Raw genomic sequence first — 26206 nt, 5'->3', positions numbered from 1 at the left:
AAAAAGGCATTCAAATTTTATTAAAAAAACAGGACAATGTTTATTGGGTTTTGCTGTTATAGCAACAAAGGTAAAGTGTTTAAAAGTAAACAAGCATATTCTGCAATCTTTGAGAACAACTCTAAAGATTTTGCATCTTAGCTGTATCACATTTGTCATAAACTGAACAATTGTAATAAAAAGGGATGTGTTGCTTCCACAATGCCCAAACATTTTAACAGTATATTACAAAGACTAACACCAGTCAGAAAAGAAAATCAAAAAAAAAAAAAAAGTAAAATAAAAGTTAAAACTCCAGAGTGCTCCCTATATACAGTACATACACATTCAATCAAAAGGCAGAATAAAATAACCACACAACAAAGGTTGATGTTGGAACTTGAAATACACTGCCCCCTGTTGGTCAAACCAACAGCTAATAACCTGCTGATACAGCAGCAAAGGAAAAATGTGTCAGCTTAAAGCTGATGAACTGGCACAAGACAGCTATGTATGACTAAAGCTATTAAAACACATTGACGCAGAAATTATTGCCATTTTAAATCACTACTGGTATTGTTAAAAAAAAGTGTGCTTTTATTTTAAAATATTGCACTTACCCACAAAACAATGCAATCACAATTCACAGTTTGGTTGGTCTAAGTTACAGGTCCCTGCCAGTTTTACCTGGAAATCAACGCATAAGACAAAACGTAAAGCTTCCTTTAGTCAGGGAGTAACTGTGTGACTATAAAAGTCACTCAGGTAAAGTTTGTCCAAAGATAAACAATTGAGAAAAATTAAGCATCTCAAATGTTTTCATCCCCTGTTCAACCTATAGATCCCACAAACCACACATACCATTTGCTCTGTGTAGCTTCCCCCTCAAGGACTGACCCTACGCCAGCTCAGGGTGCAGCACATGTGCAACACCCGTACAGAGAAAAGTGTGGCGAAGTCAGAAAAACAGAATACTATCTGCCTGGAGCAGGAAGAGGAAATTATCTCACAGCTCCAGCATTACCTTTTAAAAGACCTTTGCTGACTTGTATGTTTCAAAAGCAGGCAAGTCCATCCTCCTTTAGGGGTGTTTAGGGGTTAGATTGGCAGTGATGCCAATGTATATGGCTTAATTCCATTTGTCCTGTGCAGGTTGCATGGAGCTGTCTTTAGAGGTTATATGACTGCACAGGCTTCAATATTTTGGTCATCAAACATATCCGAGCAGAACACCCACTGCACAAACTGAACTGGACTCATCAACTTAGGTCTCTTCGTTTAGCACAAGCATACTGTCCATTTTGACGATGGCGCAGAATTGTTCAAGCCTTCAGTCAAAAAGGTGCACATTTGGTTCACTTGTTGAGAGCATTTTTTTTGTAATCAGTCACTGGATTTTAGACAGCCCACTTGCCAGGAGGAGCTTGAATGGGACCGTGGAGCGAGACATAGTTAAAGGTAGTCTGTGGAGACCTGCAAAAAATAAAAAAAACAATTAAAAACAGTGCACAATTATAGGGTGGAGTGCAAAACTAGGGAAAACAGTCGTGTAGGTAAAAGGAGAGCCGTTTTAGCATGGAACAAAAGTGAGTTGGGAGGCAATGGGAAAGTGAGTGGCCTTAGCAATGAGATGCTATCTAGACTGCAAGGAAGGTGGACTGTGGTGTGTGCTTTGAGCGTTTGTTTGTGTTGGGTGGAGGGTTCAAGGGTGTGTGTGCTGCAAGGGGTCTAAGGCGGCGGGCCTAAAAGGTCCCCAAGGGGATCTGAATCTCCTCCTGTCCTTTTACACTTTCCTGTAAGAATTGTATTTTTTTCTATCAAAGGAAAAGCGGCCAGCCCACAGGGAAATGGGGCCAAAGCTGGGAAAACCAACGACACACCATTCAACTGCTTTCAATATCAGCTCAGACCACCCACACATAAGAAGTAGTACATTTTGGCATACATAATGATAATACGGAGTTACTGACCAAATGCACGAATGAGTTCTCTCTGTACTGCCCATGTGACCGTTTTGATCAGGGAGGCAGAGGTAAGACCAGCAAACAGCATGTTGTATAAAAAGACAGCATAGAAGTTCCCGAGCCAGTTATACCGTCCAAAGTCTCCCAGTAGATCAAAGCGTGTGATCCCTAAAAACAGAGAATAAACGTTGGAGAAAACACACAAACTTAAAGAAGAAGAAGAAGCAAAGACTAAAACGCCCTCTTGTGACAGATGTCAAAACTACAAGTGCAAGACGCAAACATGGCAACCTGTTACATTTGCTTGTGTACTAGGGACGGGTATTGTTTACATTTTAACCGATACAGGTGCCAAGCTGTTACTTTGAAACAGTGTCCACAGTGTCTACACGTACTTTAATTGGGAATGGAAAACACAATTTTTTTGTTTAACAACGTTGCCTTTTTATTTCTACTAAATTGAGTGACATGCATGTTTAACACATTGCGAATTTATATTCTTCAATAGTATAAATGAAATGCTATGTAAAAGTATGAAATAAAATCCCTGATATAATTATCGTAACAAAATCAGCAGCATTACAAAACAATGTGCCAAAAAACTGTTAAAAATGTAGAAGTTCGTGAATGCACCTAACTCACTGTGATCGTGATTGGCGGGTAATGAGAAAGTGTTAGTGTGGAAAGCTATGACAAAATGTGTGTATGCGCAGTGTTGAAACTGAGTAGTGCTGTTGGCGTATTAAGGTTAAAAAGAGCATCAGACTATGTGGGCTTCTGTCGGAACGCTACATTAATCACAAGCAATTACTTTTGTAATGTCTTATGTTCTGAAGCACTCTGCTCTATTTTAGCACTTTTTTTTCTCACTGCCTGGTTACTACTGTTTACTTCAGCACCACTGACATTATGGAATTGTAATCCTTTGTTTCCATCCTTACCAAGTGTGCGTGAAAAGACAGGAAGTGCTGAGCTCAAGATGAGAAGTGAAACGCAGTTGGCGATCATCTGAAAGGAACATACATAGTATATATACACACGACACCGAGTGGTTTGGCATGGTTTGCTTGAGAGATACTGTACACTGCTGTACCTGTGTGAGGTTGGTGTCCTGTGCCCGAGGCACTAGACCAGTGAAGAGCGGAGAGCTATAGAATCCTACTACTGAGGACACCATTAAATAGCTGTTAGGCATTTATAAAGGACAACACTCAAATTAAAATGTTTGTTTTAACAGTGGAAACCATCAGGTTGTAAATATAATGTATGAATGTACAGTTTATGTCAACACAAAGCTTATAACTATGTAATCATATTTGCATTGCTTTGAAGGATACAGAATGAGGACAACTTGAACTACTGCACCCAGTGAACCAAACATTGAGAAGGAGGCCATTCCAAGGTGAGGGTCCTCAACACACAGGAAAAACATCAGTCGTCAGCATATATACAGAGGAAATATTTAAAAGTCTCAATAAATCCTTACTTCCATTCCTCTGGGCAAAGCAGTCTCATCAAGGAGTAACTCCAACACATTGAAACAGACCATCAGTACACACATCCCCTAAAAGAGAAAACATTAAAATCTTCAAATGGAAACCTAAAAAAAAAAAAAAGTGTGACTTCAAATAAGCCTGTAAGAATCTAACAAATGCTTACTGTGAGGGCAAGGAGCATAAGCATGGCCAATGGATAACCTAAGTTTCTCTGCCATGCTGAAGCTTTCCTCCGTGTCTCTGTAAAGACATCAACAGGATAAGCAGCACCGTAAACACTGTTTGAAAAGTCAAACACACCTAAGGCGATGCGCTGTGTCTGGACTGTTCGGTGCTCTTTCTTCATCGCCTCCATGTTCAGCTTGACCCAGCATGACTCAGAACTGCCACCTTCAACGAGACAAAAATCAGCTTGACACATATATAAGGTAATGGTAGAAGACGGTGTGCTAAAGGGCTCCTACTCACATTTCAGTTTCCTGGACAGCGAGTCCTCCTCGAAAGTGGTGCAGCTGAGAGTATCTTCTATGTCTTCAAACAGCTGTAGGAAATTGGTCAAATCAGTGACTGCAATTTCCAATTCAGATTGACTATGTATGTATGATATTGTCACTCACCCGGGGTTTGACCAAAAGGCTGCCGGTTACACTAAACATTCGCGACAATCCAAAAGGAGTACACACTAATGAAAGAAACACAAGTGAAATAAACACATGATAATGTCAGTGGCTTTGAACCAATCATTGCATTTTGGTGGATACCTACAAAGTAGTAGCAGCACTCCAAAAAAAGAGATGCCCGAGTACAAGTAGGGAAGGTAATACTCCCACAGGTCTGCAAATCAGACATAAATTTAATGCATTTTACATTGGTACTAACTGTTGCCACTGAAAAAAACGAGTACTGTTATATACAGAAGACTCACCATAGAGGCTCTTCCTCGCCATGTTGTCGTGGAGAAAGGCTGATGCCACCCATACAATGCCCAACACAAGAAGAGCTAGCAGCAGCAACAAGACAACTGCTTCATATACTCGCGCCATTACCCCCTTTACATAAACACAAATTGGTTATTATGCCATCACAGAAGCTATCTGGTATAGAAAGCAATGTTTAATTAAAGATGCAGTACTGTTAACACCATCACCTTTTTGGACCCCACAAACCCTTCAGACTCAGTGAAGAAGTAGGCAAAGGGCATGAGGAAGACCAGGGACAGATTGGAGAAAAGGAACACTAGGTTCCACAATCCTTAAAAATAAAAAAGACAAACAAATAAAGAAAAGAAGAAATGTTTCAAATAATTAGTCTTCTATTATCAGTAATGTGATTTCATTACATAAATTCACCATAGGGAGGCATAGTTTTGCTATCTTTTTTTGCTAGTCATGTATAATAGCTGGGAAAAAGAAAAAACAAAAATCATAAGATGTTTGTTGTATTTTTGGACTTTTAAGTATATCCTTACCATAAACTATCAGCCGACTAGGGTACTTATTTTACCACCTCCAACAATTGCACCAGTTGGGTCACAGGCATGAATAATATTGATTTAGAGATTGTAACTTTGTTTGACGTGATCTTTCTGCTGTGTTTACTTCTGATCGTCACAGATAATTTTGATTAGGGTGACTAACAAAAACTCAAAAATATACCATGGATAAGCGAGCCATTGAGCCATTGCATGTAGTAGCTCTGTGGGAAGGCGAGTAGCACCTCGTTGGAGAGAATTGAAATGGGCAGAAGCAGCACGGCACATACTGCAACTGACAACGTGAACGTACATAACCACAGCCTGCAAAAGAAAAGAAGTGCTGTTAAATAAAAGTTATACTCTGCTCAAATCACACTTTATTTAATCTAGCCGTGCATTCAAGTTCCCTCTAATTTCTCATGAGTGAGCAAAGGCAAATACTCCCTGAGCATTCAGTGGAGGACATGTGAGCAACAACACGGTGGACATACCAGCAGAACACCTGTCCCAAACGTGACACTGATGTAGGGTTAAAGTCATATTATTATAATCAAATGACAGCAGTCATTTCCATGAGACAAATTTCTAATATACGTGATTTGGCCCACTTACAATGAAAATAATACAAAATCTTGATTTTAATTAAAAACGGTTCATGGGGTACAGTATAGAGCATAGAGCGTGCCAGCAACTTGAAGGTTCGATCACAGCCTCTGCCATCCCAAGTCACTGCCGTTGTGTATTTGGGCAGGACAGTTCACCCTTGCTCCCAGTGCCGCTGGTGTATGAATGTTTGGTGGTGGTCAGGAGGTAGCCTGACTCTCATCAGAGCCTTCTAATTCGCTGAGCTCCACACAAGGATCTAGGACTTATCAATAGGAGATGTATTTCAGAAGGCAGGACCTTGTATAAAAAAACAAATAATTGTATGTGATTGGATAAACCACTTGTCCGTTATCTTGAATGACATGCTACTTCAACCACTCACATCGAAATCAACCCGTGACGCTGATTAGACAGACGCTGGGAAATCCAAAACAGAACAGCCAACATATTGGATAACGACAGAGAGAAAAGTTAATAAATGCCTTCAAAACCATTCTCTGTTCATCTTTTAAAGAATTAATATTCGAAAGATTCGACAAAACAGTTGCAATAGCAGAACCAGCGCCAGCACACGACTCCTCACTGTGTGCCGCCATTGTTGTTTGAATCAAACAGTCGTTTCGGCGCTACGTCACATAAAATCCTGTCCGTCGATCCTAATTGGTTCATTATTTTGTGCTATCTTGAAGGAGTTTGCATTGCCCTCAAGCCCAGATACTTGTGTGGAGTTCAGCGAACTACAAGGATCTGGCGAGAGTCAGGTTAGAGGTGCCATATGCGCAAATTGGCAGCAACACTTCAGTCAGTCTACCCCAGGGAAGCTGTGGTTACAAATGTCGCTTACCACTACCAATGTGGAGCGAATGAATGATTGGTCCTCACTTCTGTGCGCGCTTTGAGTGTCTAGTGCAGGGGTCTCAAACTCAATTTACCTCGGGGCCAATGGATGCAGAAACTGGGTGAGGCTGGGCCGCAAGAAAAGATTTCTTAAAAAAATCTAACATGCACTTTTTAATGAATTCACCTTCTAAGAATGGCTTTCCCGCCCTAGCAACATACTTGCCAATCTTCACGATTTTTCCGGGAGACTCCTGAATTTCAGTGCACCTCCCGACAATCTACCGGTGCAACCATTCTCCCTAATTTTTCCAAATTTTCACCCGGCCGACATTATTAAGAGCTGCCGTGACTGCACTGCCTTTAACGTCCTTTACAACAGTGGTTCTCAATCTTTTTTCCAGTGATGTACCCCCTGTGAACATTTTTTTAATTTAAGTACCCCCTAATCAGAGCAAAGCATTTCGGTTGGAAAAAAAAAGGAGACAAAGAAGTAAAATACAGCATAATATCATCAGTTTCTGATTTATTAAATTGTATAGCAGTGTAAAATATTGCTCATTTGTAGTGGTCTTTCTTGAACTATTTGGGGAAAAAAAAGATATAAAAATAAAAAACTTTTTGAAAAATAAACAAGTGTTTTAATTATAAATAAAGATTTCTACACATAGAAGTAATCAACTTATAGTGCCCTCTTTGGGGATTGTAATAGAGATCCATCTGGATTCATGAACTTAATTCTAAACATTTCTTCACAAAAAAAGAAATCTTTAACATCAATATTTATGGAACATGTCCACAAGTCTAGCTGTCAACACTGAATGTTAGATTGTTGTATTATTTTTCCACAGTTTATGAACTTACATTCATACTTCATTGAAGTATTATTCAATAAACATGTGTATAAAGGATTTATGAATTGCTGCTGTTTTTTTAGAATGTTTTTAATAAATCTCACTTGTCCCTTGGCATACCTTCAAGTACTTCCAGGGGTCCGCGCACCCCCAAAAGAAGACTACTGCTCCACTACATGTCATCGCGCACTCTTTCATATCACACACCAATGTGCCGGTTCTGTAACGTGTTGTGCGAGACTTGTGCAGAACAACGTCAGTGGCTGCAAGACGTACTTGTTCAACAGCCATACACGTCACACTAAGGGTGGCCGTAAAAAAAAACTTAACACTGTTACAAATATGCGTCACACTGTGAACCCACACCAAACAAGAATGACAAATCCCTTTTTGGGAGAATTTCCGCACCCTAACACAACTTAAATACAATCAATCAATCAATCAATGTTTACTTATATAGCCCTAAATCACTAGCGTCTCAAAGGGCTGCACTTACCACAACACACACCACTACGACATCCTCGGTAGGCCCACATAAGGGCAAGGAAAACTCACACAATGATGACTATGAGAACCTTGGAGAGGACGAAAGCAATGGATTTCGAGCGGGTCTAACATGATACTGTGAAAGTTAAATCCATAATGGATCCAACACAGTCGCGAGAGTCCAGTCCAAATCGGATCCAACACAGCAGCGAGAGTCCCGTTCACAGCGGAGCCAGCAGGAAAACATTCCAAGCGGAGGCGGATCAGCAGCGCAGAGATGTCCCCAGCCGATACACAGGCAAGCAGTACATGGCCACCGGATCGGACCGGACCCCCTCCACAAGGGAGAGTGGGACATAGGAGAAAAAGAAAAGAAACGGCAGATCAACTGGTCTAAAAAGGGTGTCTATTTAAAGGCTAGAGTATACAAATGAGTTTTAAGGTGAGACTTAAATGCTTCTACTGAGGTGGCGTCTCGAACTGTTACCGGGAGGGCATTCCAGAGTACTGGAGCCCGAACGGAAAACGCTCTATACCCCGCAGACTTTTTTTGGGCTTTGGGAATCACTAATAAGCCGGAGTCTTTTGAACGCAGATTTCTTGCCGGGACATATGGTACAATACAATCGGCAAGATAGGATGGAGCTAGACCGTGTAGTATTTTATACGTAAGTAGTAAAACCTTAAAGTCACATCTTAAGTGCACAGGAAGCCAGTGCAGGTGAGCCAGTATAGGCGTAATATGATCAAACCTTCTTGTTCTTGTCAAAAGTCTAGCAGCCGCACTTTGTACCAACTGTAATCTTTTAATGCTAGACATGGGGAGACCCGAAAATAATACGTTACAGTAATCGAGGCGAGACGTAACAAACGCATGGATAATGATCTCAGCGTCTTTAGTGGACAGAATGGAGCGAATTTTAGCGATATTACGGAGATGAAAGAAGGCCGTTTTAGTAACGCTTTTAATGTGTGACTCAAAGGAGAGAGTTGGGTCGAAGATAATACCCAGATTCTTTACCGTGTCGCCTTGTTTAATTGTTTGGTTGTCAAATGTTAGAGTTGTATTATTAAATAGAGGTCGGTGTCTAGCAGGACCAATAATCAGCATTTCCGTTTTTTTGGCGTTGAGTTGCAAAAAGGTGAGTGATCAGACAAAGAGCAGCTCAAAGACTTCTATGGAATTACAACTAAATGGACTCAGATTTCCCTTGCCCGGAAGCGGGTCACCGGGGTCCCGCTCTGGAGCCAGGCCCGGAGTTGGGGCACGATGGCGAGCGCCTGGTGGCCGGGCCTGTCTCCATGGGGCCCGGTCGGGCACAGCCCGAAGAGGCAACGTGGGTCATCCCGCCAATGGGCTCACCACTCATGGGAGGGGCCATAGAGGTCGGGTGCATTGTGAGCTGGGCGGCAGCCGAAGACAGGGCACTTGGCGGTCCGATCCTGAGCTACAGAAGCTAGCTCTTGGGACGTGGAACGTCACCTCACTGGGGGGGAAGGAGCCTGAGCTAGTGCGCGAGGTAGAGAAGTTCCGGCTGGATATAGTCGGACTCACCTCGACGCACAGCAAGGGCTCTGGAACCAGTTTTCTCGAGAAGGACTGGACTCTCTTCCACTCTGGCGTTGCCGGCAGTGAGAGGCGACGGGCTGGGGTGGCAATTCTCGTTGTCCCCCCGGCTCAAAGCCTGCACGTTGGAGTTCAACCCGGTGGACGAGAGGGTAGCTTCCCTCCGCCTTCGGGGGGGTGGGCGGGTACTGACTGTTGTTTGTGCTTACGCACCAAACAGCAGTTCAGAGTACCCACCCTTTTTGGGTACACTCGAGGGAGTACTGGAAAGTGCTCCCCCGGGTGATTCCCTTGTCCTACTGGGGGATTTCAACGCTCATGTTGGCAACAACAGTGAAACCTGGAGAGGCGTGATTGGGAAGAATGGCCGCCCTGATCTAAACCTGAGTGGTGTTTTGTTATTGGACTTTTGTGCTCGTCACGGATTGTCCATAACAAACACCATGTTCAAACATAAGGGTGTCCATATGTGCACTTGGCATCAGGACACCCTAGGCCGCAGTTCCATGATCGACTTTGTAGTTGTGTCATCGGATTTGCGGCCTCATGTTTTGGACACTCGGGTGAAGAGAGGGGCGGAGCTTTCTACTGATCACCACCTGGTGGTGAGTTGGCTGCGATGGTGGGGGAGGCCCAAGCGCATTGTGAGGGTCTGCTGGAAAGAACTTTGAACATGTCACGAGGGAGGTGCGGGACATTGAGTCCGAATGGACCATGTTCCGAACCTCTATTGATGAGGCAGCTGATTGGAGCTGTGGCCGCAAGGTTGTTGGTGCCTGTCGTGGCGGTAATCCCAGAACCTGTTGGTGGACACCAGCAGTGAGGGATGCCTTCAAGCTGAAGAAGGAGTCCTATCGGGTTCTTTTGGCTCATAGGACTCCGGAGGCCGTGGACGGGTATCGACGGGCCAAGCGGTGTGCAGCTTTAGCGGTCGCGGAGGCTAAAACTCGGACATGGGAAGAGTTCGGGGAAGCCATGGAAAACGACTTCCGGACGGCTTCGAAGCGATTCTGGACCATACGCCGCCTCAGGAAGGGGGAGCAGTGCACTATCAACACCGTGTATGGTGCGGATGGTGTTCTGCTGACTTTGACTGCGGATGTTGTGGATCGGTGGAGGGAATACTTCGAAGACCTCCTTAATCCCACCAACACGTCTTCCTTTGAGGAAGCGGTGCCTGGGGAATCTGAGGTGGGCTCTCCTATTTCTGGGGCTGAGGTTGCTGAGGTAGTTAAAAAACTCCTCGGCGGCAAGGCCCCAGGGGTAGATGAGATCCGCCCGGAGTTCCTTAAGGCTCTGGATGCTGTGGGACTGTCTTGGTTGACAAGACTCTGCAGCATCGCGTGGACATCGGGGCGGTACTTCTGGATTGGCAGACCGGGGTGGTGGTCCCTCTCTTTAAGAAGGGGGACCGGAGAGTGTGTTCCAACTATCGTGGGATCACACTCCTCAGCCTCCCCGGTAAGGTTTATTCAGGTGTACTGGAGAGGAGGCTACGCCGGGTAGTCGAACCTCGGATTCAGGAGGAACAGTGTGGTTTTCGTCCTGGTCGTGGAACTGTGGACCAGCTCTATACTCTCGGCAGGGTTTTTGAAGGTGCATGGGAGTTTGCCCAACCAGTCTACATGTGCTTTGTGGACTTGGAGAAGGCATTCGACCGTGTCCCCCGGGAAGTCCTGTGGGGAGTGCTCAGAGAGTATGGGGTACCGGACTGTCTTATTGTGGCGGTCCGTTCCCTGTATGATCAGTGTCAGAGCTTGGTCCGCATTGCCGGCAGTAAGTCGGACACATTTCCAGTGAGGGTTGGACTCCGCCAAGGCTGTCCTTTGTCACCCATTCTGTTCATAACTTTTATGGACAGAATTTCTAGGCGCAGTCAAGGCGTTGAGGGGTTCTGATTTGGTGGCCCCGGGATTAGGTCTCTGCTTTTTGCAGATGATGTGGTCCTGATGGCTTCATCTGGCCGGGATCTTCAGCTCTCACTGGATCGGTTCGCAGCCGAGTGTGAAGCGACAGGAATGAGAATCAGCACCTCCAAGTCCGAGTCCATGGTTCTCGCCCAGAAAAGGGTGGAGTGCCATCTCCGGGTTGGGGCAGAGACCCTGCCCCAAGTGGAGGAATTCAAGTACTTCGGAGTCTTGTTCACTAGTGGGGGAAGTGTGGATTGTGAGATCGACAGGCGGATCGGTGCGGCGTCTTCAGTAATGCGGACGCTGTATCGATCCGTTGTGGTGAAGAAGGAGCTGAGCCGAAAGGCAAAGCTTTCAATTTACCGGTCGATCTACGTTCCCATCCTCACCTATGGTCATGAGCTTTGGGTCATGAACGAAAGGATAAGATCACGGGTACAAGCGGCCGAAATGAGTTTCCTCCGCCGAAATGAGTTTCCTCCGCCGGGTGGCGGGGCTCTCCCTTAGAGATAGGGTGAGAAGCTCTGCCATCCGGGAGGAGCTCAAAGTAAAGCCGCTGCTCCTCCACATCGAGAAGAGCCAGATGAGGTAGTTCGGGCATCTGGTCAGGATGCCACCCGAACGCCTCCCGAGGGAGGTGTTTAGGGCACGTCCAACCGGTAGGAGGCCACGGGGAAGACCCAGGACACGTTGGGAAGACTATATCTCCCGGCTGGCCTGGGAACGCCTCGGGACCCCCCGGGAAGAGCTAGACGAAGTGGCTGGGGAGAGGGAAGTCTGGGCTTCCCTGCTTAGGCTGCTACCCCCGCGACCCGACCTCGGCTAAGCGGAAGAAGATGGATGGATGGATGGGTTGCAAAAAGTTAGCGGACATCCATCGTTTAATTTCATTAAGACACGCCTCCAGCTGACTACAGTCCGGCGTGTTGGTCAGCTTTAGGGGCATGTAGAGTTGGGTGTCATCAGTATAACAGTGAAAGCTAACACCGTATTTGCGTATGATGTCCCCTAGCGGCAGCATGTAGATGCTGAAGAGTGCAGGGCCAAGGACCGAACCCTGGGGAACTCCACACGTTACCTTAACGTAGTCCGAGGTCACATTGTTATGGGAGACGCACTGCATCCTATCAGTAAGATAAGAGTTAAACCAAGACATGGCTAAGTCTGACATACCAATTTGTGTTTTGATACGTTGTAATAAAATATTATGATCGAGGGTATCGAAAGCAGCGCTAAGATCGAGGAGCAGCAACATAGATGACGCATCAGAATCCATCGTTAGCAATAGATCATTAGTCATTTTTGCGAGGGCTGTCTCCGTAGAGTGATTTGCCCTGATATACAAGAGAACAAATACCCAGAACACCTTGCAGGGCTAGAATATACAACACCTCAACCGGCGCAAGTAGGGAGGGTGGGGGCGTGGGGGGTTGGTGGTAGCAGGGGTGTGTATATCGTAGCCCGGAAGAGTTAGGTCTGCATGGGATTCTGGGTAATTGTTTTAGTGTGTTTATGTTGTGTTACGATGCGGATGTTCTCCCAAAATGTGTTTTTCATTCTTGTTTGGTGTGGGTTCACAGTCTGGAACATATTCGTAACAGTGTTAAAGATTTTTTTTACGGCCACCCTTAGTGTGACGTGTGTAGCTGTTGATCAAATATATCTTGCAAAAACACACGTGCGTCTCACATGGCCAGATGCAACATACAACTGGGTAGTGATGGGATCGGCAGTTCTTTTGACTGTACTGTATCACTAAAATAATTTCCTTAAATTGAGTCGTTCAAAAAATGTGTTTACCGAACACATTACTTGAGTCAACATTAGCCGTTAGCTTGGAGAACGAATGGAGAACAGATGCCAATGGCATGAAACATATCCCCGTGACGGGAGGAGAATCACTCGCGGCATTGGGGCAAGCAAAGCAGAGCAGAGAGCGAGAGCGTTGTCGTTCACTGACTGATTCATGTCGTTAATCCACAGTGAAGGAATCGTTCGCTCAGTCCCTCCCCCCGCCCACATGAGTAGCTGGCTGCGTCGTTCGCCGACGTCGAGGGTTCAGTGAGTCACAGAATGCGCCAGTTCCACTCATACAGGCATGGTCGCGGCGGAGCTCAACTGTACTCAGAAAGGAGCGAATCAGTTCATGAAGTGATTCGGTTCAGTACGTTCACTCAAAAGATTTGTCTGTTCGAACGAATCATTCGCGAACGACACAACACTACAAGCGCCGTTCATATTAAACTTGCGGGCCGCACGAACATTAAATTGTCATATCAAAGGGCTGGCCGCATAATAACGTCTCGCGGGCCGCAATTGGCCCACGGGCTGCATGTTTGAGACCCCTGGTCTAGTGTATAGAAAAGCGCTATATAAATCTAATCCATGATTATAGCTGTGTACTATTGTGTGGGTGGGGATCCTACTTTGGAAATAATTTGTACCTCTTTCACAGATCACATTTAGTTCCCCTTAAAATATTCCCATGTTGTACATTGGATAAAGTGAAAATTCCTATAACTTTCTGTCTGTAAAATACATATTTTTATTAGCATTTTTGTAATCTATTAACATTTTAAGATTAATATCCAAAAATATACATTCTTAATAAATGACCGTAGAATAAGCGTGCATCAGATTGTGGAGTCATAGTCTAATGACTCAGCATTTACAGTTTATGTATCCAATTTTTTGTGTGGCCAAACACGCATCAGTGGCTTAGTGACATAAGTGCATGCGTTGGCGCAAGTTAGCAGGAGAGGGCGGCTGCTGTTGATATGACAGATAGTTTTCAAGTCAAGTCAATTTTATTTATATAGCACGTTTACAACAACTTTTAAGTTGAACCAAAGTGCTTTACAGGTTTTGGCATGGTTTGCATGGCAGAAAATGACCAGTTTTGCTAGATAAATGGTTTTTACTAATGTTTTTGGTGTGGTTACGGTCGACAAACAGTTTTGATCAATAAAGTGATCGATGGAATTCCTGTTCTCTTTGAAGCGTCTCGACAGACATAACAATAATTGAACAGTGTTGACGAACATTGTTTTATCTGTGGCTGCTTGTTGTCACCGGTCACTCTGATGCATTGCAAAATTCTACAGAATAAATTGTTAGGTGTTAAGTTTGTCTAAAGTTCAAATTGGATTTGATTTTGTGTGGGGCATAGATTTGCTGTACGCAGGACACGTGAGCAGTGCACAATTGTACAGACGCACACCTTCGAGAAATTGTTGCCGTGTCCCCAGGGTGAAAGTCTAAAAGAGTAAGATGTCTGTGCCAGTGTGGAGGGACAAAGGGCAAAAGGACACATCCCTATTAAATACAACCAACCACCAACCGAGTAAGCAATAAACATGTATCTGTTCAATCACTCACAATGACAATCAACATGGGAGAAGAGAACAAATTGCCCTGTGTCAGTTAATCATTATGAGGTTTTTACTTACGCAATTTTGTTGACAGTTGCATCCTCAATATCATCTGAAAGAGAGCAAAGTGATTTTTTTTTAAACATTAGGCTTAACCAACAAGAACTTTGAAAATATAAATATGAATGCAACTACATTGTGCTGAAAAAGTGATACAAAGCATTTACTTGAAACTACAAATCCTAAATTTGAAGGTGCTGAATTAATTTCCACCTATGCCGTGACCAAAATGCACATAAATGTATGGGGTGGGAAAGAAGGAAAAAAGCAGATGTCCCTGGCCTCAGGTGTGTGATTTAAGGTTTTTTTGGTACATGACTTTCGTCACCAGAAATGTTGATACACAAATACAAAAAAAACGACACTCAATGTTCCAATACTTAGATGCACTTCATACAATCATAAAACATTAGATTAAAAATATAAAATTAGATTACGAATATAAAAAAAAGGTATGAAGAGTGATATTTGAACGTGTTTGAACAGCTCTGTGCACAGCACTGTAATTTTTTTTAACGTACCCATGTTGGCATTTTATTAAACATTGACTCCATCAACTTCAGAGTATAATGTTGCTCATCATTTAGCTGCAGGCTGAAACTGCATCGCATTTGATTGTGCAAAGCAATACACATTGTAGTCCACCTAACCACAGCAGAGCAGAGAGACTTTGCTTGCTGGACAGCAAACATCTGCTTTAAATGAAAGCCAGTTATTGGATTTGTTACATAACCGCTAGCTCTGTAAGCCCAAAAAATGCCAACAGGATTTTGACAACATAAACTAAATAAAAAACATGGACATTCAAATCTATAAAGATTAATTTAAATAGTTGTTTGCAAGAAAACAATGAATGTTTAAATGTTGAATTAAAAATAACAGTTTGCCATCTTTTCACAATAGTTTTGTTTTACTGTTGAGGAAACCTGCAAAGGGATCTTTTATATGACCAAGGCAGTAAATATGGGTGACAACAAGTTGGCATGTAACGTGTTTTATACACTCAATGAAAGTATGTTGTTGTCATAGTGAAAAGGAGCCTGAAGCTACAACATTGTTTGTCTTGGAACAACATTCGTCCCCGCCCCTTCCCTGTCTTGATCCACAGGGATACTGCCTGGAGATGTAGTTGCATGTCACGATATTGCTCCATGTCCCGAGACATGCAATGATGCAATGTAAACATAGGTTAAAATAACATTCATGCAAACATTGCAGAGTGCCATAAATAAATATTTTCAACTTTTAAAAAAATGTTTACAATGGTAGTTTTTTTTCCTGGGCCTTTTGATGAATGTTGTAATGTGTGGAAAATGAGAAGTCATAGGTAACAGGCTCTATATCAAAGATCTTCAACAGGTGGTCCACAGACGTACTACAAGGAGGGTCATAATATATTTAGTTGACAGGACTTTTTCATGTATATTATTGTTCCACAAATTAAAATGTTTTTAAATACACAACATTGATCCAATACACTGTAATGTTTATAAATGTCATTGGCATGGACAACCCTACTCACTGTACCTTGCAGTTTTAAAATAAAAACATAAAACAACTATATTTTATTCATGTTAGCATTTAAATTACAACTTTAGCATCCAGGCACCAATTAGTGCAGTAGTGGCCAACGAGCAATTGATTCTCTTCCGACAAGTGATTTTTCCCAGACATAAAGACCAGTGGTGGTCAACAAAGTCAAAATGGCTGTTGTACAGCAAGCAGTACGCGCATGAAGTACAAAAGGGGCCTGTATATATTCCTGCAAGAAGCAGTTATGAGCAAAAAAATCCAACTATGCAATGGAATCAATCCTTATACTTTTGAAAAAAAAAAAAAAAAAAGGTCTAAGTGATAAAGGGTTATTTGCCGGTGGAGTTCCCAAACATGTCGAACTATTGTGCACCAGACATTCTACACAACAAAAGAGATGGAAACATGAAAAAGCATGGAGGGCTACAACTTTTTATTGTGAGTTTGTGTCAAGGAAATTGGTATCAAGACTCTACCGAATAAATATGCATAGTATTTGCTTGGGTAAGGTTCCATTTCATTATTTAACTTTGTGTCTACTGCCATGTTTATTGCTTACCCTTCCTGTTGCACGCATCGTTTAAGAGTTTGTGGGTTTTCCCGTCTATATCAAAATACAACAATAGAAGTCAACATTTTGTGTGAACTGAAAGCTAAATCTATGATCGTTTCCTTTGGTGAAAGCTTATAAATCTTTTAGGTTTTCACATTTGATTTCTTTTATTTAGACTTGCTGAGTTGGTGCTTTACGAAACACCTGTGGCAAAAATGTGTCTTGAGACATACAATATCAAGACAACACTTATATGGGAAACACTAAATATGAACAACACAAACACGACAACACTAAAAATTAAAAGTATATCAAACAAACCTTTAACAGAGTGGTCACTAAAAACTTCTGCATTAGGGGAATGGTAATTTTGCGATACTTTTTTATAAAATCTTGCACTCTTCAGCCATTCTTGATTACCTCTCGAGGAACTTTGAAGAAACATTTATAACATAGGGCATTTTTCTTCCAGTAAGGCTAAAAGGTACGTAGTACCCATTGTGAACAGACGCTGGCTAGACCACCACGTGTATTCAATGAGCCGGACATGACGTAATTTTGAATCCAAGCAATTGGCGGGCCAGTTGCCAGCTACTGTAGCAATTTGCGGGCCAGTTGCTAGCTAGCAATTAACGTGCAAGTCGCCAGCAAGCGATTAACGCGCCAGTCGCCCGTTCGCGATTAGCAAGCTATTTGCCAGGTAGCCATTACCAGCACTACTGCTATTATTTGTATGTTTTAGTATTGCACTATAACAAGGTGGCTTTGACAAATTTTATATAAAACTCTATGTATAAGTAGGGGGTCACCGGTCCATCAGTGTGGGGGTATTTGGCCTGGACAACATTGAAGACCCCTGCTCCATATTTAACATTGCTACTAATAGTGTCGCTACTGTTCAACACAAGTTCAGGTGTTCTTTTGTAAGCACCAAGAGCATTAAAACAAACTTTGAATTGAAATTTCAACTTGGGTGTCAAGAAGCAGCCCAGTTTATTGACCAAAAGTCTCTCTGGTGCTCTTACCAAAAGTGAGAATCTGTTGGTAAGTGGATAGATTTGCCAACAAGCAATGGATTCCCCTCCCCCACTACATTTGTTGTGTTTTGCACAATAGCCCTACCACAATCTAGCCATACAGATTGAAGGTTTTATAACCCACTTCCTCCCCTATTGTGCCCGATTGATCAGGAATGACTAGAAATTACATTGCTGCCACATAATTCAAAAAGAAAAAGGCCTGACATACCTGTGATAAACTCAGCAGTCTTCTTGAAGCGTGCAAGTATGAGGTAGGAAACAATGTACAGGCATGTAAACAGGAGTACACAGATCTGTGTATGACAGAGAAAGCAGATTAAGATTTAGTGAGGCACATCAATTTGAAAGTGAAGCAAATAATACGGAACAGCCTATACTGTAATTGAATATACAAGATTGTTACTTGACTTATGGGTTTTATTTTGATCATGGTTTGTTTTGGACATGCTTAAGTGCATTTAGGAACATTGAAGGGAATAAGCGGTAGAAATGGATGGATGGATTGATGGGGCAATATTACATTTACACAACTTAAGAAAGAAGACAAGGAAGCAGCAGAGTTATCCCTTTCTATTCTCCGGGTTTATTAGTTATAATTATTTCAGTGCTAGTACTTTCTGTGTTTAGGTGTTACCATTTTCTAGTAAGGCTAGAAAAGAGAATGTGTAGAAAAAAACATATCGTAGTAAGAAGAAAACGTGTTGAAAAAAACTAAAGTACTAATATACAAAATAGAAATCGGGGAGAAAAAAAGTGTTACTGTTAAAAATAAAGATCATCCATCCATCCATTTTCTACCGCTTATTCCCCTTTGGGGTCGCGGGGGGCACTGGCGCCTATCTCAGCTACAATCGGGCAGAAGGCGGGGTACACCCTGGACAAGTCGCCACCTCATCGCAGGGCCAACACAGATAGACAGACAATCAATTTTTATTTATACAGCCCTAAATCACAAGTGTCTCAAAGGGCTGCACAAGCCACAACGACATCCGTGGTACAAAGCCCACATAAGGGCAAGGAAAAAACTCACCGCAGTGGGACGTCGAAAGATTAAAAAAAATTGTTGAGTGAATTAAAAAGTGACTAAACTATTACCATAAAAAAAAAATCATAAACAAAATTTACAATATCATTATGCTTTTTTACAACATCCACATTCCCCACAGCTTAGCATTTTAGAATAAAATAACATCTCTTTTATTGTATCTATACAGTCGTTGCATGTTTATTGTATAGCTCGGTTGGTAGAGCGGCCGTGCCAGCAACTTGAGGGTTGCAGGTTCGAATCCCGCTTCTGCCATCCTAGTCACTGCCATTGTGTCCTTGGGCAAGACACTTTACCCACCTGCTCCCAGTGCCACCCACACTGGTTTAAATGTAAAAATTAGATATTGGGTTTCACTATATAAAGCGCTTTGAGTCAATGGAGAAAAAGTGCTATATAAATATACTTCACTTCACATTGGTTACAGGCCTGGTCGTGGTTAACACATTTCTATGACGGAAGCACGGCCAGCAGGTGTCCGTGTCCGTGCCCCATCACAAGAAGTGAAGGAGAGGAAAAAAGCCTAATTCAGCAATTTTGGATGAGCTTAGGGATGGCTATATTGCAGTGGTCCCCAACCACCGGGCCATGGCCCAGTACCGGGCCATGGCTCGATTGGTACCGGGCCGCAGAAGAATTTATTAATTAAAAAAAAAAAAAAAGAAATTAATTTTTTTTTTTTTGTATTTTTTTATTAAATCAACATAAATAAACACAAAATACACTTACAATTAATGCACCAACCCAAAAAACGTCCCTTTTTCATGACAAAAAACAAAACAAAAAAAATCCTTTAAAGATTTCAATAAGTGGTGGGAAAATTAAGCCAAATTTATGACACACATCATTTAAGAAACAAAAGGGAGCGGCATTTACCTCATGACTTAGTGAAGGGTGGTGAAAAGAAAAGTACAACTCGTTTATAAGATCACAGTTAGTGTAACACACTCAGGAAAAATATTTGTATTATTTTGTGATTCTTTTGTGCTAAATGTTAGTGTTAACTGCACAACTGTGCCATAGAAATTTACAAATGACACGTTGGGCACAGTAAAAAAAAATACACACGTTGGGGTGGAGCCCCTCCCCTTTTGAGGGGACATGATGCTTGACCCACTTTAAGAATGGTGACAAATACAAAGGAGACATCTGTCAAATTTGCATGGTAGGTTAACAGTACCCTTTAGTTCACGCTATTGAACGTCAAAGTCACCAAATGTACCGTTTGTGTGTCACGCCTCGCTGCAAAATGTACTATGACTTGCTTGTCATATGTTCATCTGGAGCTCTTCTTACCAGGCAAAGGGTGTGGACCATCAGTGGCTCCTTCCTCTACTTACATCACTCTAGTCATGTTTGTCATTTGCACCCACTCTGCCTAGGAGATAATGTTTTCAATTATGTGTTTATTATGTGCTTTACTGTTTGTGTGTCTCAATATGCAAAAATTATTTGATCCGTTGTGTAAACGGAATAAGAGAAAAAACCATTAGGTTTTGGTGCTGATTAACATCCACACCTGCACAGAAAAGTACAGTTCTAATTGCTTTTTATGTACTTATTGAATTTTTTTTTTTTTTTTTAAAAAGGTAGCAAGGACCACAACTACCCAACTTTATGGAGAAGTAGGGCAGAGGCCTTATCAACTAAATTGTTCTAGGGGGCACATTTTTTGAAAGCCAAGGACCAGGTACCAGACCTTTCAGGTTTAATCGAATCGTCTCTCCTGAAATCGTAATCGTAAGGTGCCCAAAGATTCCCACCTCTACTCATTACGACAGCACTTTTGATAAGGATGTTAAACGTTACTCAAGTCTGTCTGCCCATCTTTGGCAACATTGCCATTAGTCATCAAAACAAGAAAGATGGATACCTACACTGGCCAAGAAAAGGTCATAACAAATGTAAACCCCACAGGACAATATCAATGAACAACATAACTTTGAGCTACAGCCTGATTGCAAAAGCCTCAATAAATAAACACCACGACACAATAATATAAAGTTGCAACTAGGGATGTCCCATAAAATCGGACTGCCGATATTTTCGGCCGTATTATCGGCCAATAAATGCTTTAAAATGTAATATTGGAAATTATCGAAATCTCTTTCAAAAAGTAAAATGTTTTACTTTTTAAAACGCCGCTGTGTACATGGACGTAGGGAGAAGTACAAAGCGCCAATAAACCTTAAAGGCACTGCCTTTGCATGCCGCCCAGTCACATAATATCTACGGCTTTTCACACACACAAGTGAATGCAACGCATAGTTATTCAACAGCCATACAGGTCACACTGCGGGTGGCCGTATAAACAACTTTAACACGATTACAAATATGCCCCACACTGTGAACCCACACCAAACAAGAATGATAAACACATTTCGGGAGAACATCCGCACCGTAACACAACATAAACACAACAGAACCAATACCCAGAACCCCTTGCAGCATAACTCTTCCAGAACGCTACAATATACACCCCCCGCTACCCTGTACCCTCCCACCTCAACCCTGCCCACCTCAACCTTTTCATGCTCTCTCAGGGAGTACATGTCCCGAATTCCAAGCTGCTGTTTTGAGGCATGTTAAAAAAATAATGCACTTCGTGACTTCAAAAATAAAAATGGAAGTGCCGCGTTGGCATTTTTTTCCATAACTTGAGTTGATTTATTTTGGAAAACCTTGTTACATTGTTTAATGCATCCAACGGGGCATCACAACAAAGTTAGGCATAACAATGTGATACTTCCATGACTGTATGTATCGGTTGCTATCGGAAACGGTAATTAAGAGTTGGACAATATCGGAATATCAGATATCGGCAAAAAAAACATTATCGGACATCTCTAGTCGCAACACAACTTCAGTCAACAAAAGGACGCGTATAATAATGAATATGTTTATTACAAAATGTAAATAAAATTAAAGTGCAAATGAAAACACGGCTTCACCACTTTAGTCATATTTTTTGTACTTAAACTTCTCTGCTCCAGACTTCTTCTGTTTGAGATTGTCATTACTGCCACAAGTGGTGGAAAAGTGTATTACAATTGACAGACCACAGCTGACGAACAGATACTTTTTAGCGGCCTTCTAGGAAGCGCTCGTAGCCCGATAATGGGCCCTGGCCCTACGGCTAAGAAAAACTGCTCTATACAACAGGAGTTCTATAGTGTTTCTAGGAATTTTCTGCAAAAATGTAAAGTCTCTCCTAAGTTTTGAGCTGCACTGGGGGCCGGGGCAGGTCTGGTGTTATTCCCGGGCCGGATTTTAAAATAAGCAATGCAACCGAACAAACTGGACACCATTTAAATTAAGGATTGTTTAATTAGAGTAAGTGCTCCATGCTGCGCTCAAGCTCTTGCACAATTAAAGGAAAACAGACTCACTCAAAAAAATGTGTGCAGTGCATGCGTGCCAGTGAAAGGACAGGGAGGGAGGGTTAACATGATAATTTGTACCAGTTTAAGTGTGCCCTAAATTATCCCTGCATTCCCTACCAAATAGTTGGTCAAGGATTGTTCATCCTTGCCAATGGGGTCCCCATTTACCTAAGTGGTTAAGTTAGGCCATGTTGCAGTCTTAGCCAAGTTTTTACCATCCACCAAAAAAAATCCACCCAACCAGCCAGCATAAATACGCTTTGCCACTGTTGAGAAAATGACCATTGATGTTTGAGGAGAGCACAGTTGGAATCAGCAGGGTAACTAATTAAAATCACACATATAAAAACCACTCAAAAGCGACAATTATCTCAGGTTGGAGTGATGAAGGCAAAATGCATGTAAGAATATCAGCCAAGAATGTGACAAATGTGCAAACTCCACATGGAAAGATCAGCCAGTTGGCATTCAGTCTCAGAACTTGTAAGTGCGAAGCAATAGGCAACAAGGATATTAACTTCCTGGAATGAAGCTCAGCTAAAATGGTTTCAGACTGAAGCGGGAAGTAATTTGGACTTATTTTTCTGCAAGTAAAGCACAAATAGTCACCAACATACAATATACACACAACCTGTTAAAAGATGCGATAGGATAAGATAGATAAGATAAGCTTCAACCCAATTTATCCCACATGAACAGAACCCTGGCACCTGGAACTTGGCTGAAATTAAAATATTCTACTCGCTGACAGTTTTCAGGCACATACTATACACAGACCACTACTGTATTGTAGCTTAGAATAGAATAGAGTTTTATTGTCATTATTGCAGTGAACATGTTCAAAGAACAACGAAATTGGAGCAGCTTCCACTATGACGTAAAAGATGACGTGGTCGATCAAATGATTTGTTGCAAAACTGGCTACTGTCGACCGTAACCCCACCAAAGCAACCCAAAAAATATTTTTCCACACACTCACTCAGCTGGGCAATATTGCCTTAAGTCTATGTTGCGATATATAGTACAGATTCTTGTGATAATGATCAAATTTACTATATATTACTTGGCAAATACAGCTTGCCAGTATACTAGTGACAGTGGGGCCATGTCAATGGACATGGTCCATATGACATAATCATATAATTACATAATCAGCGATACATACATTTTCTCTAAAAAGGTTTAAAAAAAATCTTATACAGAAATAAAATAAAGCCTTCATTATTAATTAGTATTAACATGTTTGTTCCTAATTGTTTCTGCTTATTGTACAATGTACTTTGTTGAGAATGTTTCAAGTATCTACTTTCCCAATTCACTGACACGTTCCCAGCCAAAGAAGCATTCAGACGTCACAAACTCAACACTACACATTGCTGACAGTGACAGGTCACAATAGTATCAAGCCTACCATATTATCTGCAAAAAGCTGAAAATCTTAGGTAAAACCAGTTATATGTGAAGGATTTTGTTAGCAATTATTTCGGAATAAGCAAAATAAGATGTTTGTTTTGTATGAAACTTGCTAAAACAAACATCTGAGAAAACAGTAGGTCATGTTGGTATAAATAAGTCTAAATTAGGCACTTTATATTACACTTTCTGTAATGAGAGCAGCTTTTTGTTGAAGCAAATGGCTTGTTCTGTGTGATATCGTTTTATTCAATTTAATGGATGCTGACAAATCTACCCCGTTTAAAAGAATAATCCATTATGGGGAAAAACGCATAGATAACTGTGATAAATACAATAATCAAAATTACTATAAATAATTTAACAGGCATTCTTCATTTTAGTGACATTATAAAATGCAACACTGGCACATATATTGAAGTGGGAAGGGGTTGCTAAGATGTGGGTCATTTTCTTTTTGAGAAACAATACATTGACACATTTTCCCTCTTGTTTGTTGACCCACTAGCACAGTGTCTGCTCATTTTAACTTACTGTACAGTAGGGGTACAGCTATTGATTATTGTGCTTGAATCTTAAAGCAAAACAAAAATTGTAGACAGCTTGACGCTCAAAATACTGGTATGTTAAGGTACCACTGTATTTTAAAATTGTACAAATACACTGTCAGTATGTTGACATGAACCATATTACTGCCGTAGTTCCTTATTCCTGTGTTTTCCCACTTCATTGTGAAGTTTGAATTTACAATGGCTTTTATTTGATCGTTTCAAAATGTGTGCGTCAGAAACACGATGGGGTTATTTTGTTGAATTTGGTTAGTTAAACACAAAATAAGAAACAACACACCAGATGCAAATCCAAGTATACGTTGCACATTGGGATGCTCACGGCTGACAAACTCCACTGAAGTTTATGTTTTTGATATGGATGGCCCAATCCTATGTTTTAACCTCAGATTTGTTCTGATTTCAAGTCCTGATCTGATAATATGGCAACTTATAAAAGAGCTGAAATTTTTTTTATAGCAAGCCCCTAAAGTAAAAGCAATAACACATTTTTATAAAGCTTATCTTGTTCAAATTTGATTTTTTTTTAGTAATGTTGTAAAATCAAATGTATGGCATTGAATACTACATACAATGTGTTTAACAAAATAAAGTGGATAGAGCAGAGTAAACAAAATCGGCTCCCGTTTAAATCATTTAGGTTATCCACTCAAAGCCTTCCTGTATCCAGAAACTTACTCCCCAAATTTGTAAACAACAAAATTAGCAAAAAAAAATATTTTGTAATAAGAACAAGATACGAATGCAGCTGGGATAGGCACCAGCACCCCAAAGACCCCAAGAGTGTCAAGCGGTAGAAAATGGATAGATTGGTGAAAGACTGTACATGACATGTTTAGGGCAGCGTGGCTTGGCTGGAAAAGCAACCATGCACCAGCAACTTGAGGGTTCCAGGTTGGATCCATGCTTCTGCCATCCTAATCACTGCAGTTGTGTCCTTGGGTAAGATACATTACCCACCTGCTCCCAGTGCCACCCACACTGGTTTAAATGTAACTTAAGATAATGGGTTTCACTATGTAAAGCGCTTTGAGTCACTAGAGAAAAGCCCCAAATAAATATGTCACTAGAATTCATGAATCTAATCACTTTAGTATTCTTTACAAACCCCATTTCCATATGAGTTGGGAAATTGTGTTAGATGTAAATATAAACGGAATACAATGATTTGAAAATCCTTCTCAACCCATATTCAATTGAATTCACTACAAAGACAAGATATTTGATGTTCAAACTCAAACTTTTTTTTATTTTTGCAAATAATAATTAACTTAGAATTTCATAGCTGCAACACGTGCCAAAGTAGTTGGGAAAGGGACGAACTGTATTTTGTGACAGTGGTTTTCTGAAGTGTTCCTGAGCCCATGTGGTGATATCCTATAGAGATTGATGTCGGTTTTTGATACAGTGCCGTCTGAGTAATCGAAGGTCACGCTCATTCAATGTTGGTTTCCGGCCATGTCGCTTACATGGAGTGATTTCTCCAGATTCTCTGAACCTGTTGATGATATTATGGACCGTATATGTTAAAATCCCTAAATTTCTTGCAATTGCACTTTGAGAAACGTTGTTCTTAAACTGTTTGACTATTTGCTCAAGCAGTTGTGGACAAAGGGGTGTACCTCGCCCCATCCTTTCTTGTGAAAGACAGAGTATTTTTTGGGTAGCTGTTTTTATACCCAATCATGGCACCCACCTGTTCCCAATTAGCCTGCACACCTGTGGGATGTTCCAAATAAGTGTTTGATGAGCATTCCTCAACTTCATCAGTATGTATTGGCACCTTTCCCAACTTCTTTGTCACGTGTTGCTGGCATCAAATTCCAAAGTTAATGATTATTTGCGAAAAAAATGTCTTTATCAGTTTGAACATCAAATATGTTGTCTTTGTAGCATATTCGACTGAATATGGGTGGAAAATGATTTGCAAATCATTGTATTCCGTTTATATTATTTACATCTAAAACAATTTCCCAACTCATATGGAAATGGGGTTTGTATATAATAATATTACACTTGATATCGACATCTGGATTGATCACCCCCTACTTTACATTGAAGCTAGT

General features: G+C 41.5%; 1 protein-coding gene across 2 annotated transcripts in view; it reads right to left on the bottom strand.

Annotated features, from left to right (window-relative positions):
* lmbr1l (limb development membrane protein 1-like) overlaps positions 1 to 26206 on the bottom strand; it is a 28317-nt gene continuing 2111 nt past the window's right edge. The window contains exons 2-17 of one of the 2 annotated variants that reach the window (XM_061903356.1): positions 17939 to 18023; positions 14623 to 14656; positions 5095 to 5234; positions 4587 to 4690; positions 4365 to 4488; positions 4205 to 4273; positions 4057 to 4121; positions 3908 to 3980; positions 3740 to 3829; positions 3603 to 3679; positions 3430 to 3507; positions 3281 to 3354; positions 3037 to 3127; positions 2885 to 2951; positions 1950 to 2111; positions 1 to 1452 (exon numbers count right to left, since the gene is read on the bottom strand). In XM_061903356.1, coding sequence (XP_061759340.1) covers positions 1367 to 1452; positions 1950 to 2111; positions 2885 to 2951; positions 3037 to 3127; positions 3281 to 3354; positions 3430 to 3507; positions 3603 to 3679; positions 3740 to 3829; positions 3908 to 3980; positions 4057 to 4121; positions 4205 to 4273; positions 4365 to 4488; positions 4587 to 4690; positions 5095 to 5234; positions 14623 to 14656; positions 17939 to 18023 — 1419 coding nt within the window. In that variant the 3' untranslated portion in view covers positions 1 to 1366. The remainder of the gene's footprint in view (positions 1453 to 1949; positions 2112 to 2884; positions 2952 to 3036; positions 3128 to 3280; positions 3355 to 3429; positions 3508 to 3602; positions 3680 to 3739; positions 3830 to 3907; positions 3981 to 4056; positions 4122 to 4204; positions 4274 to 4364; positions 4489 to 4586; positions 4691 to 5094; positions 5235 to 14622; positions 14657 to 17938; positions 18024 to 26206) is intronic. The other variant, XM_061903357.1, reaches the window with a different exon arrangement.

The sequence above is a fragment of the Nerophis ophidion genome, linkage group LG06, assembly GCF_033978795.1.
Source record: "Nerophis ophidion isolate RoL-2023_Sa linkage group LG06, RoL_Noph_v1.0, whole genome shotgun sequence".
In the NCBI taxonomy this organism is placed as follows: Eukaryota; Metazoa; Chordata; class Actinopteri; order Syngnathiformes; family Syngnathidae; genus Nerophis; species Nerophis ophidion.
The sequence above is the reverse complement of the archived record's forward strand: the minus strand, read 5'-3'. Positions and strand labels throughout refer to the sequence as shown.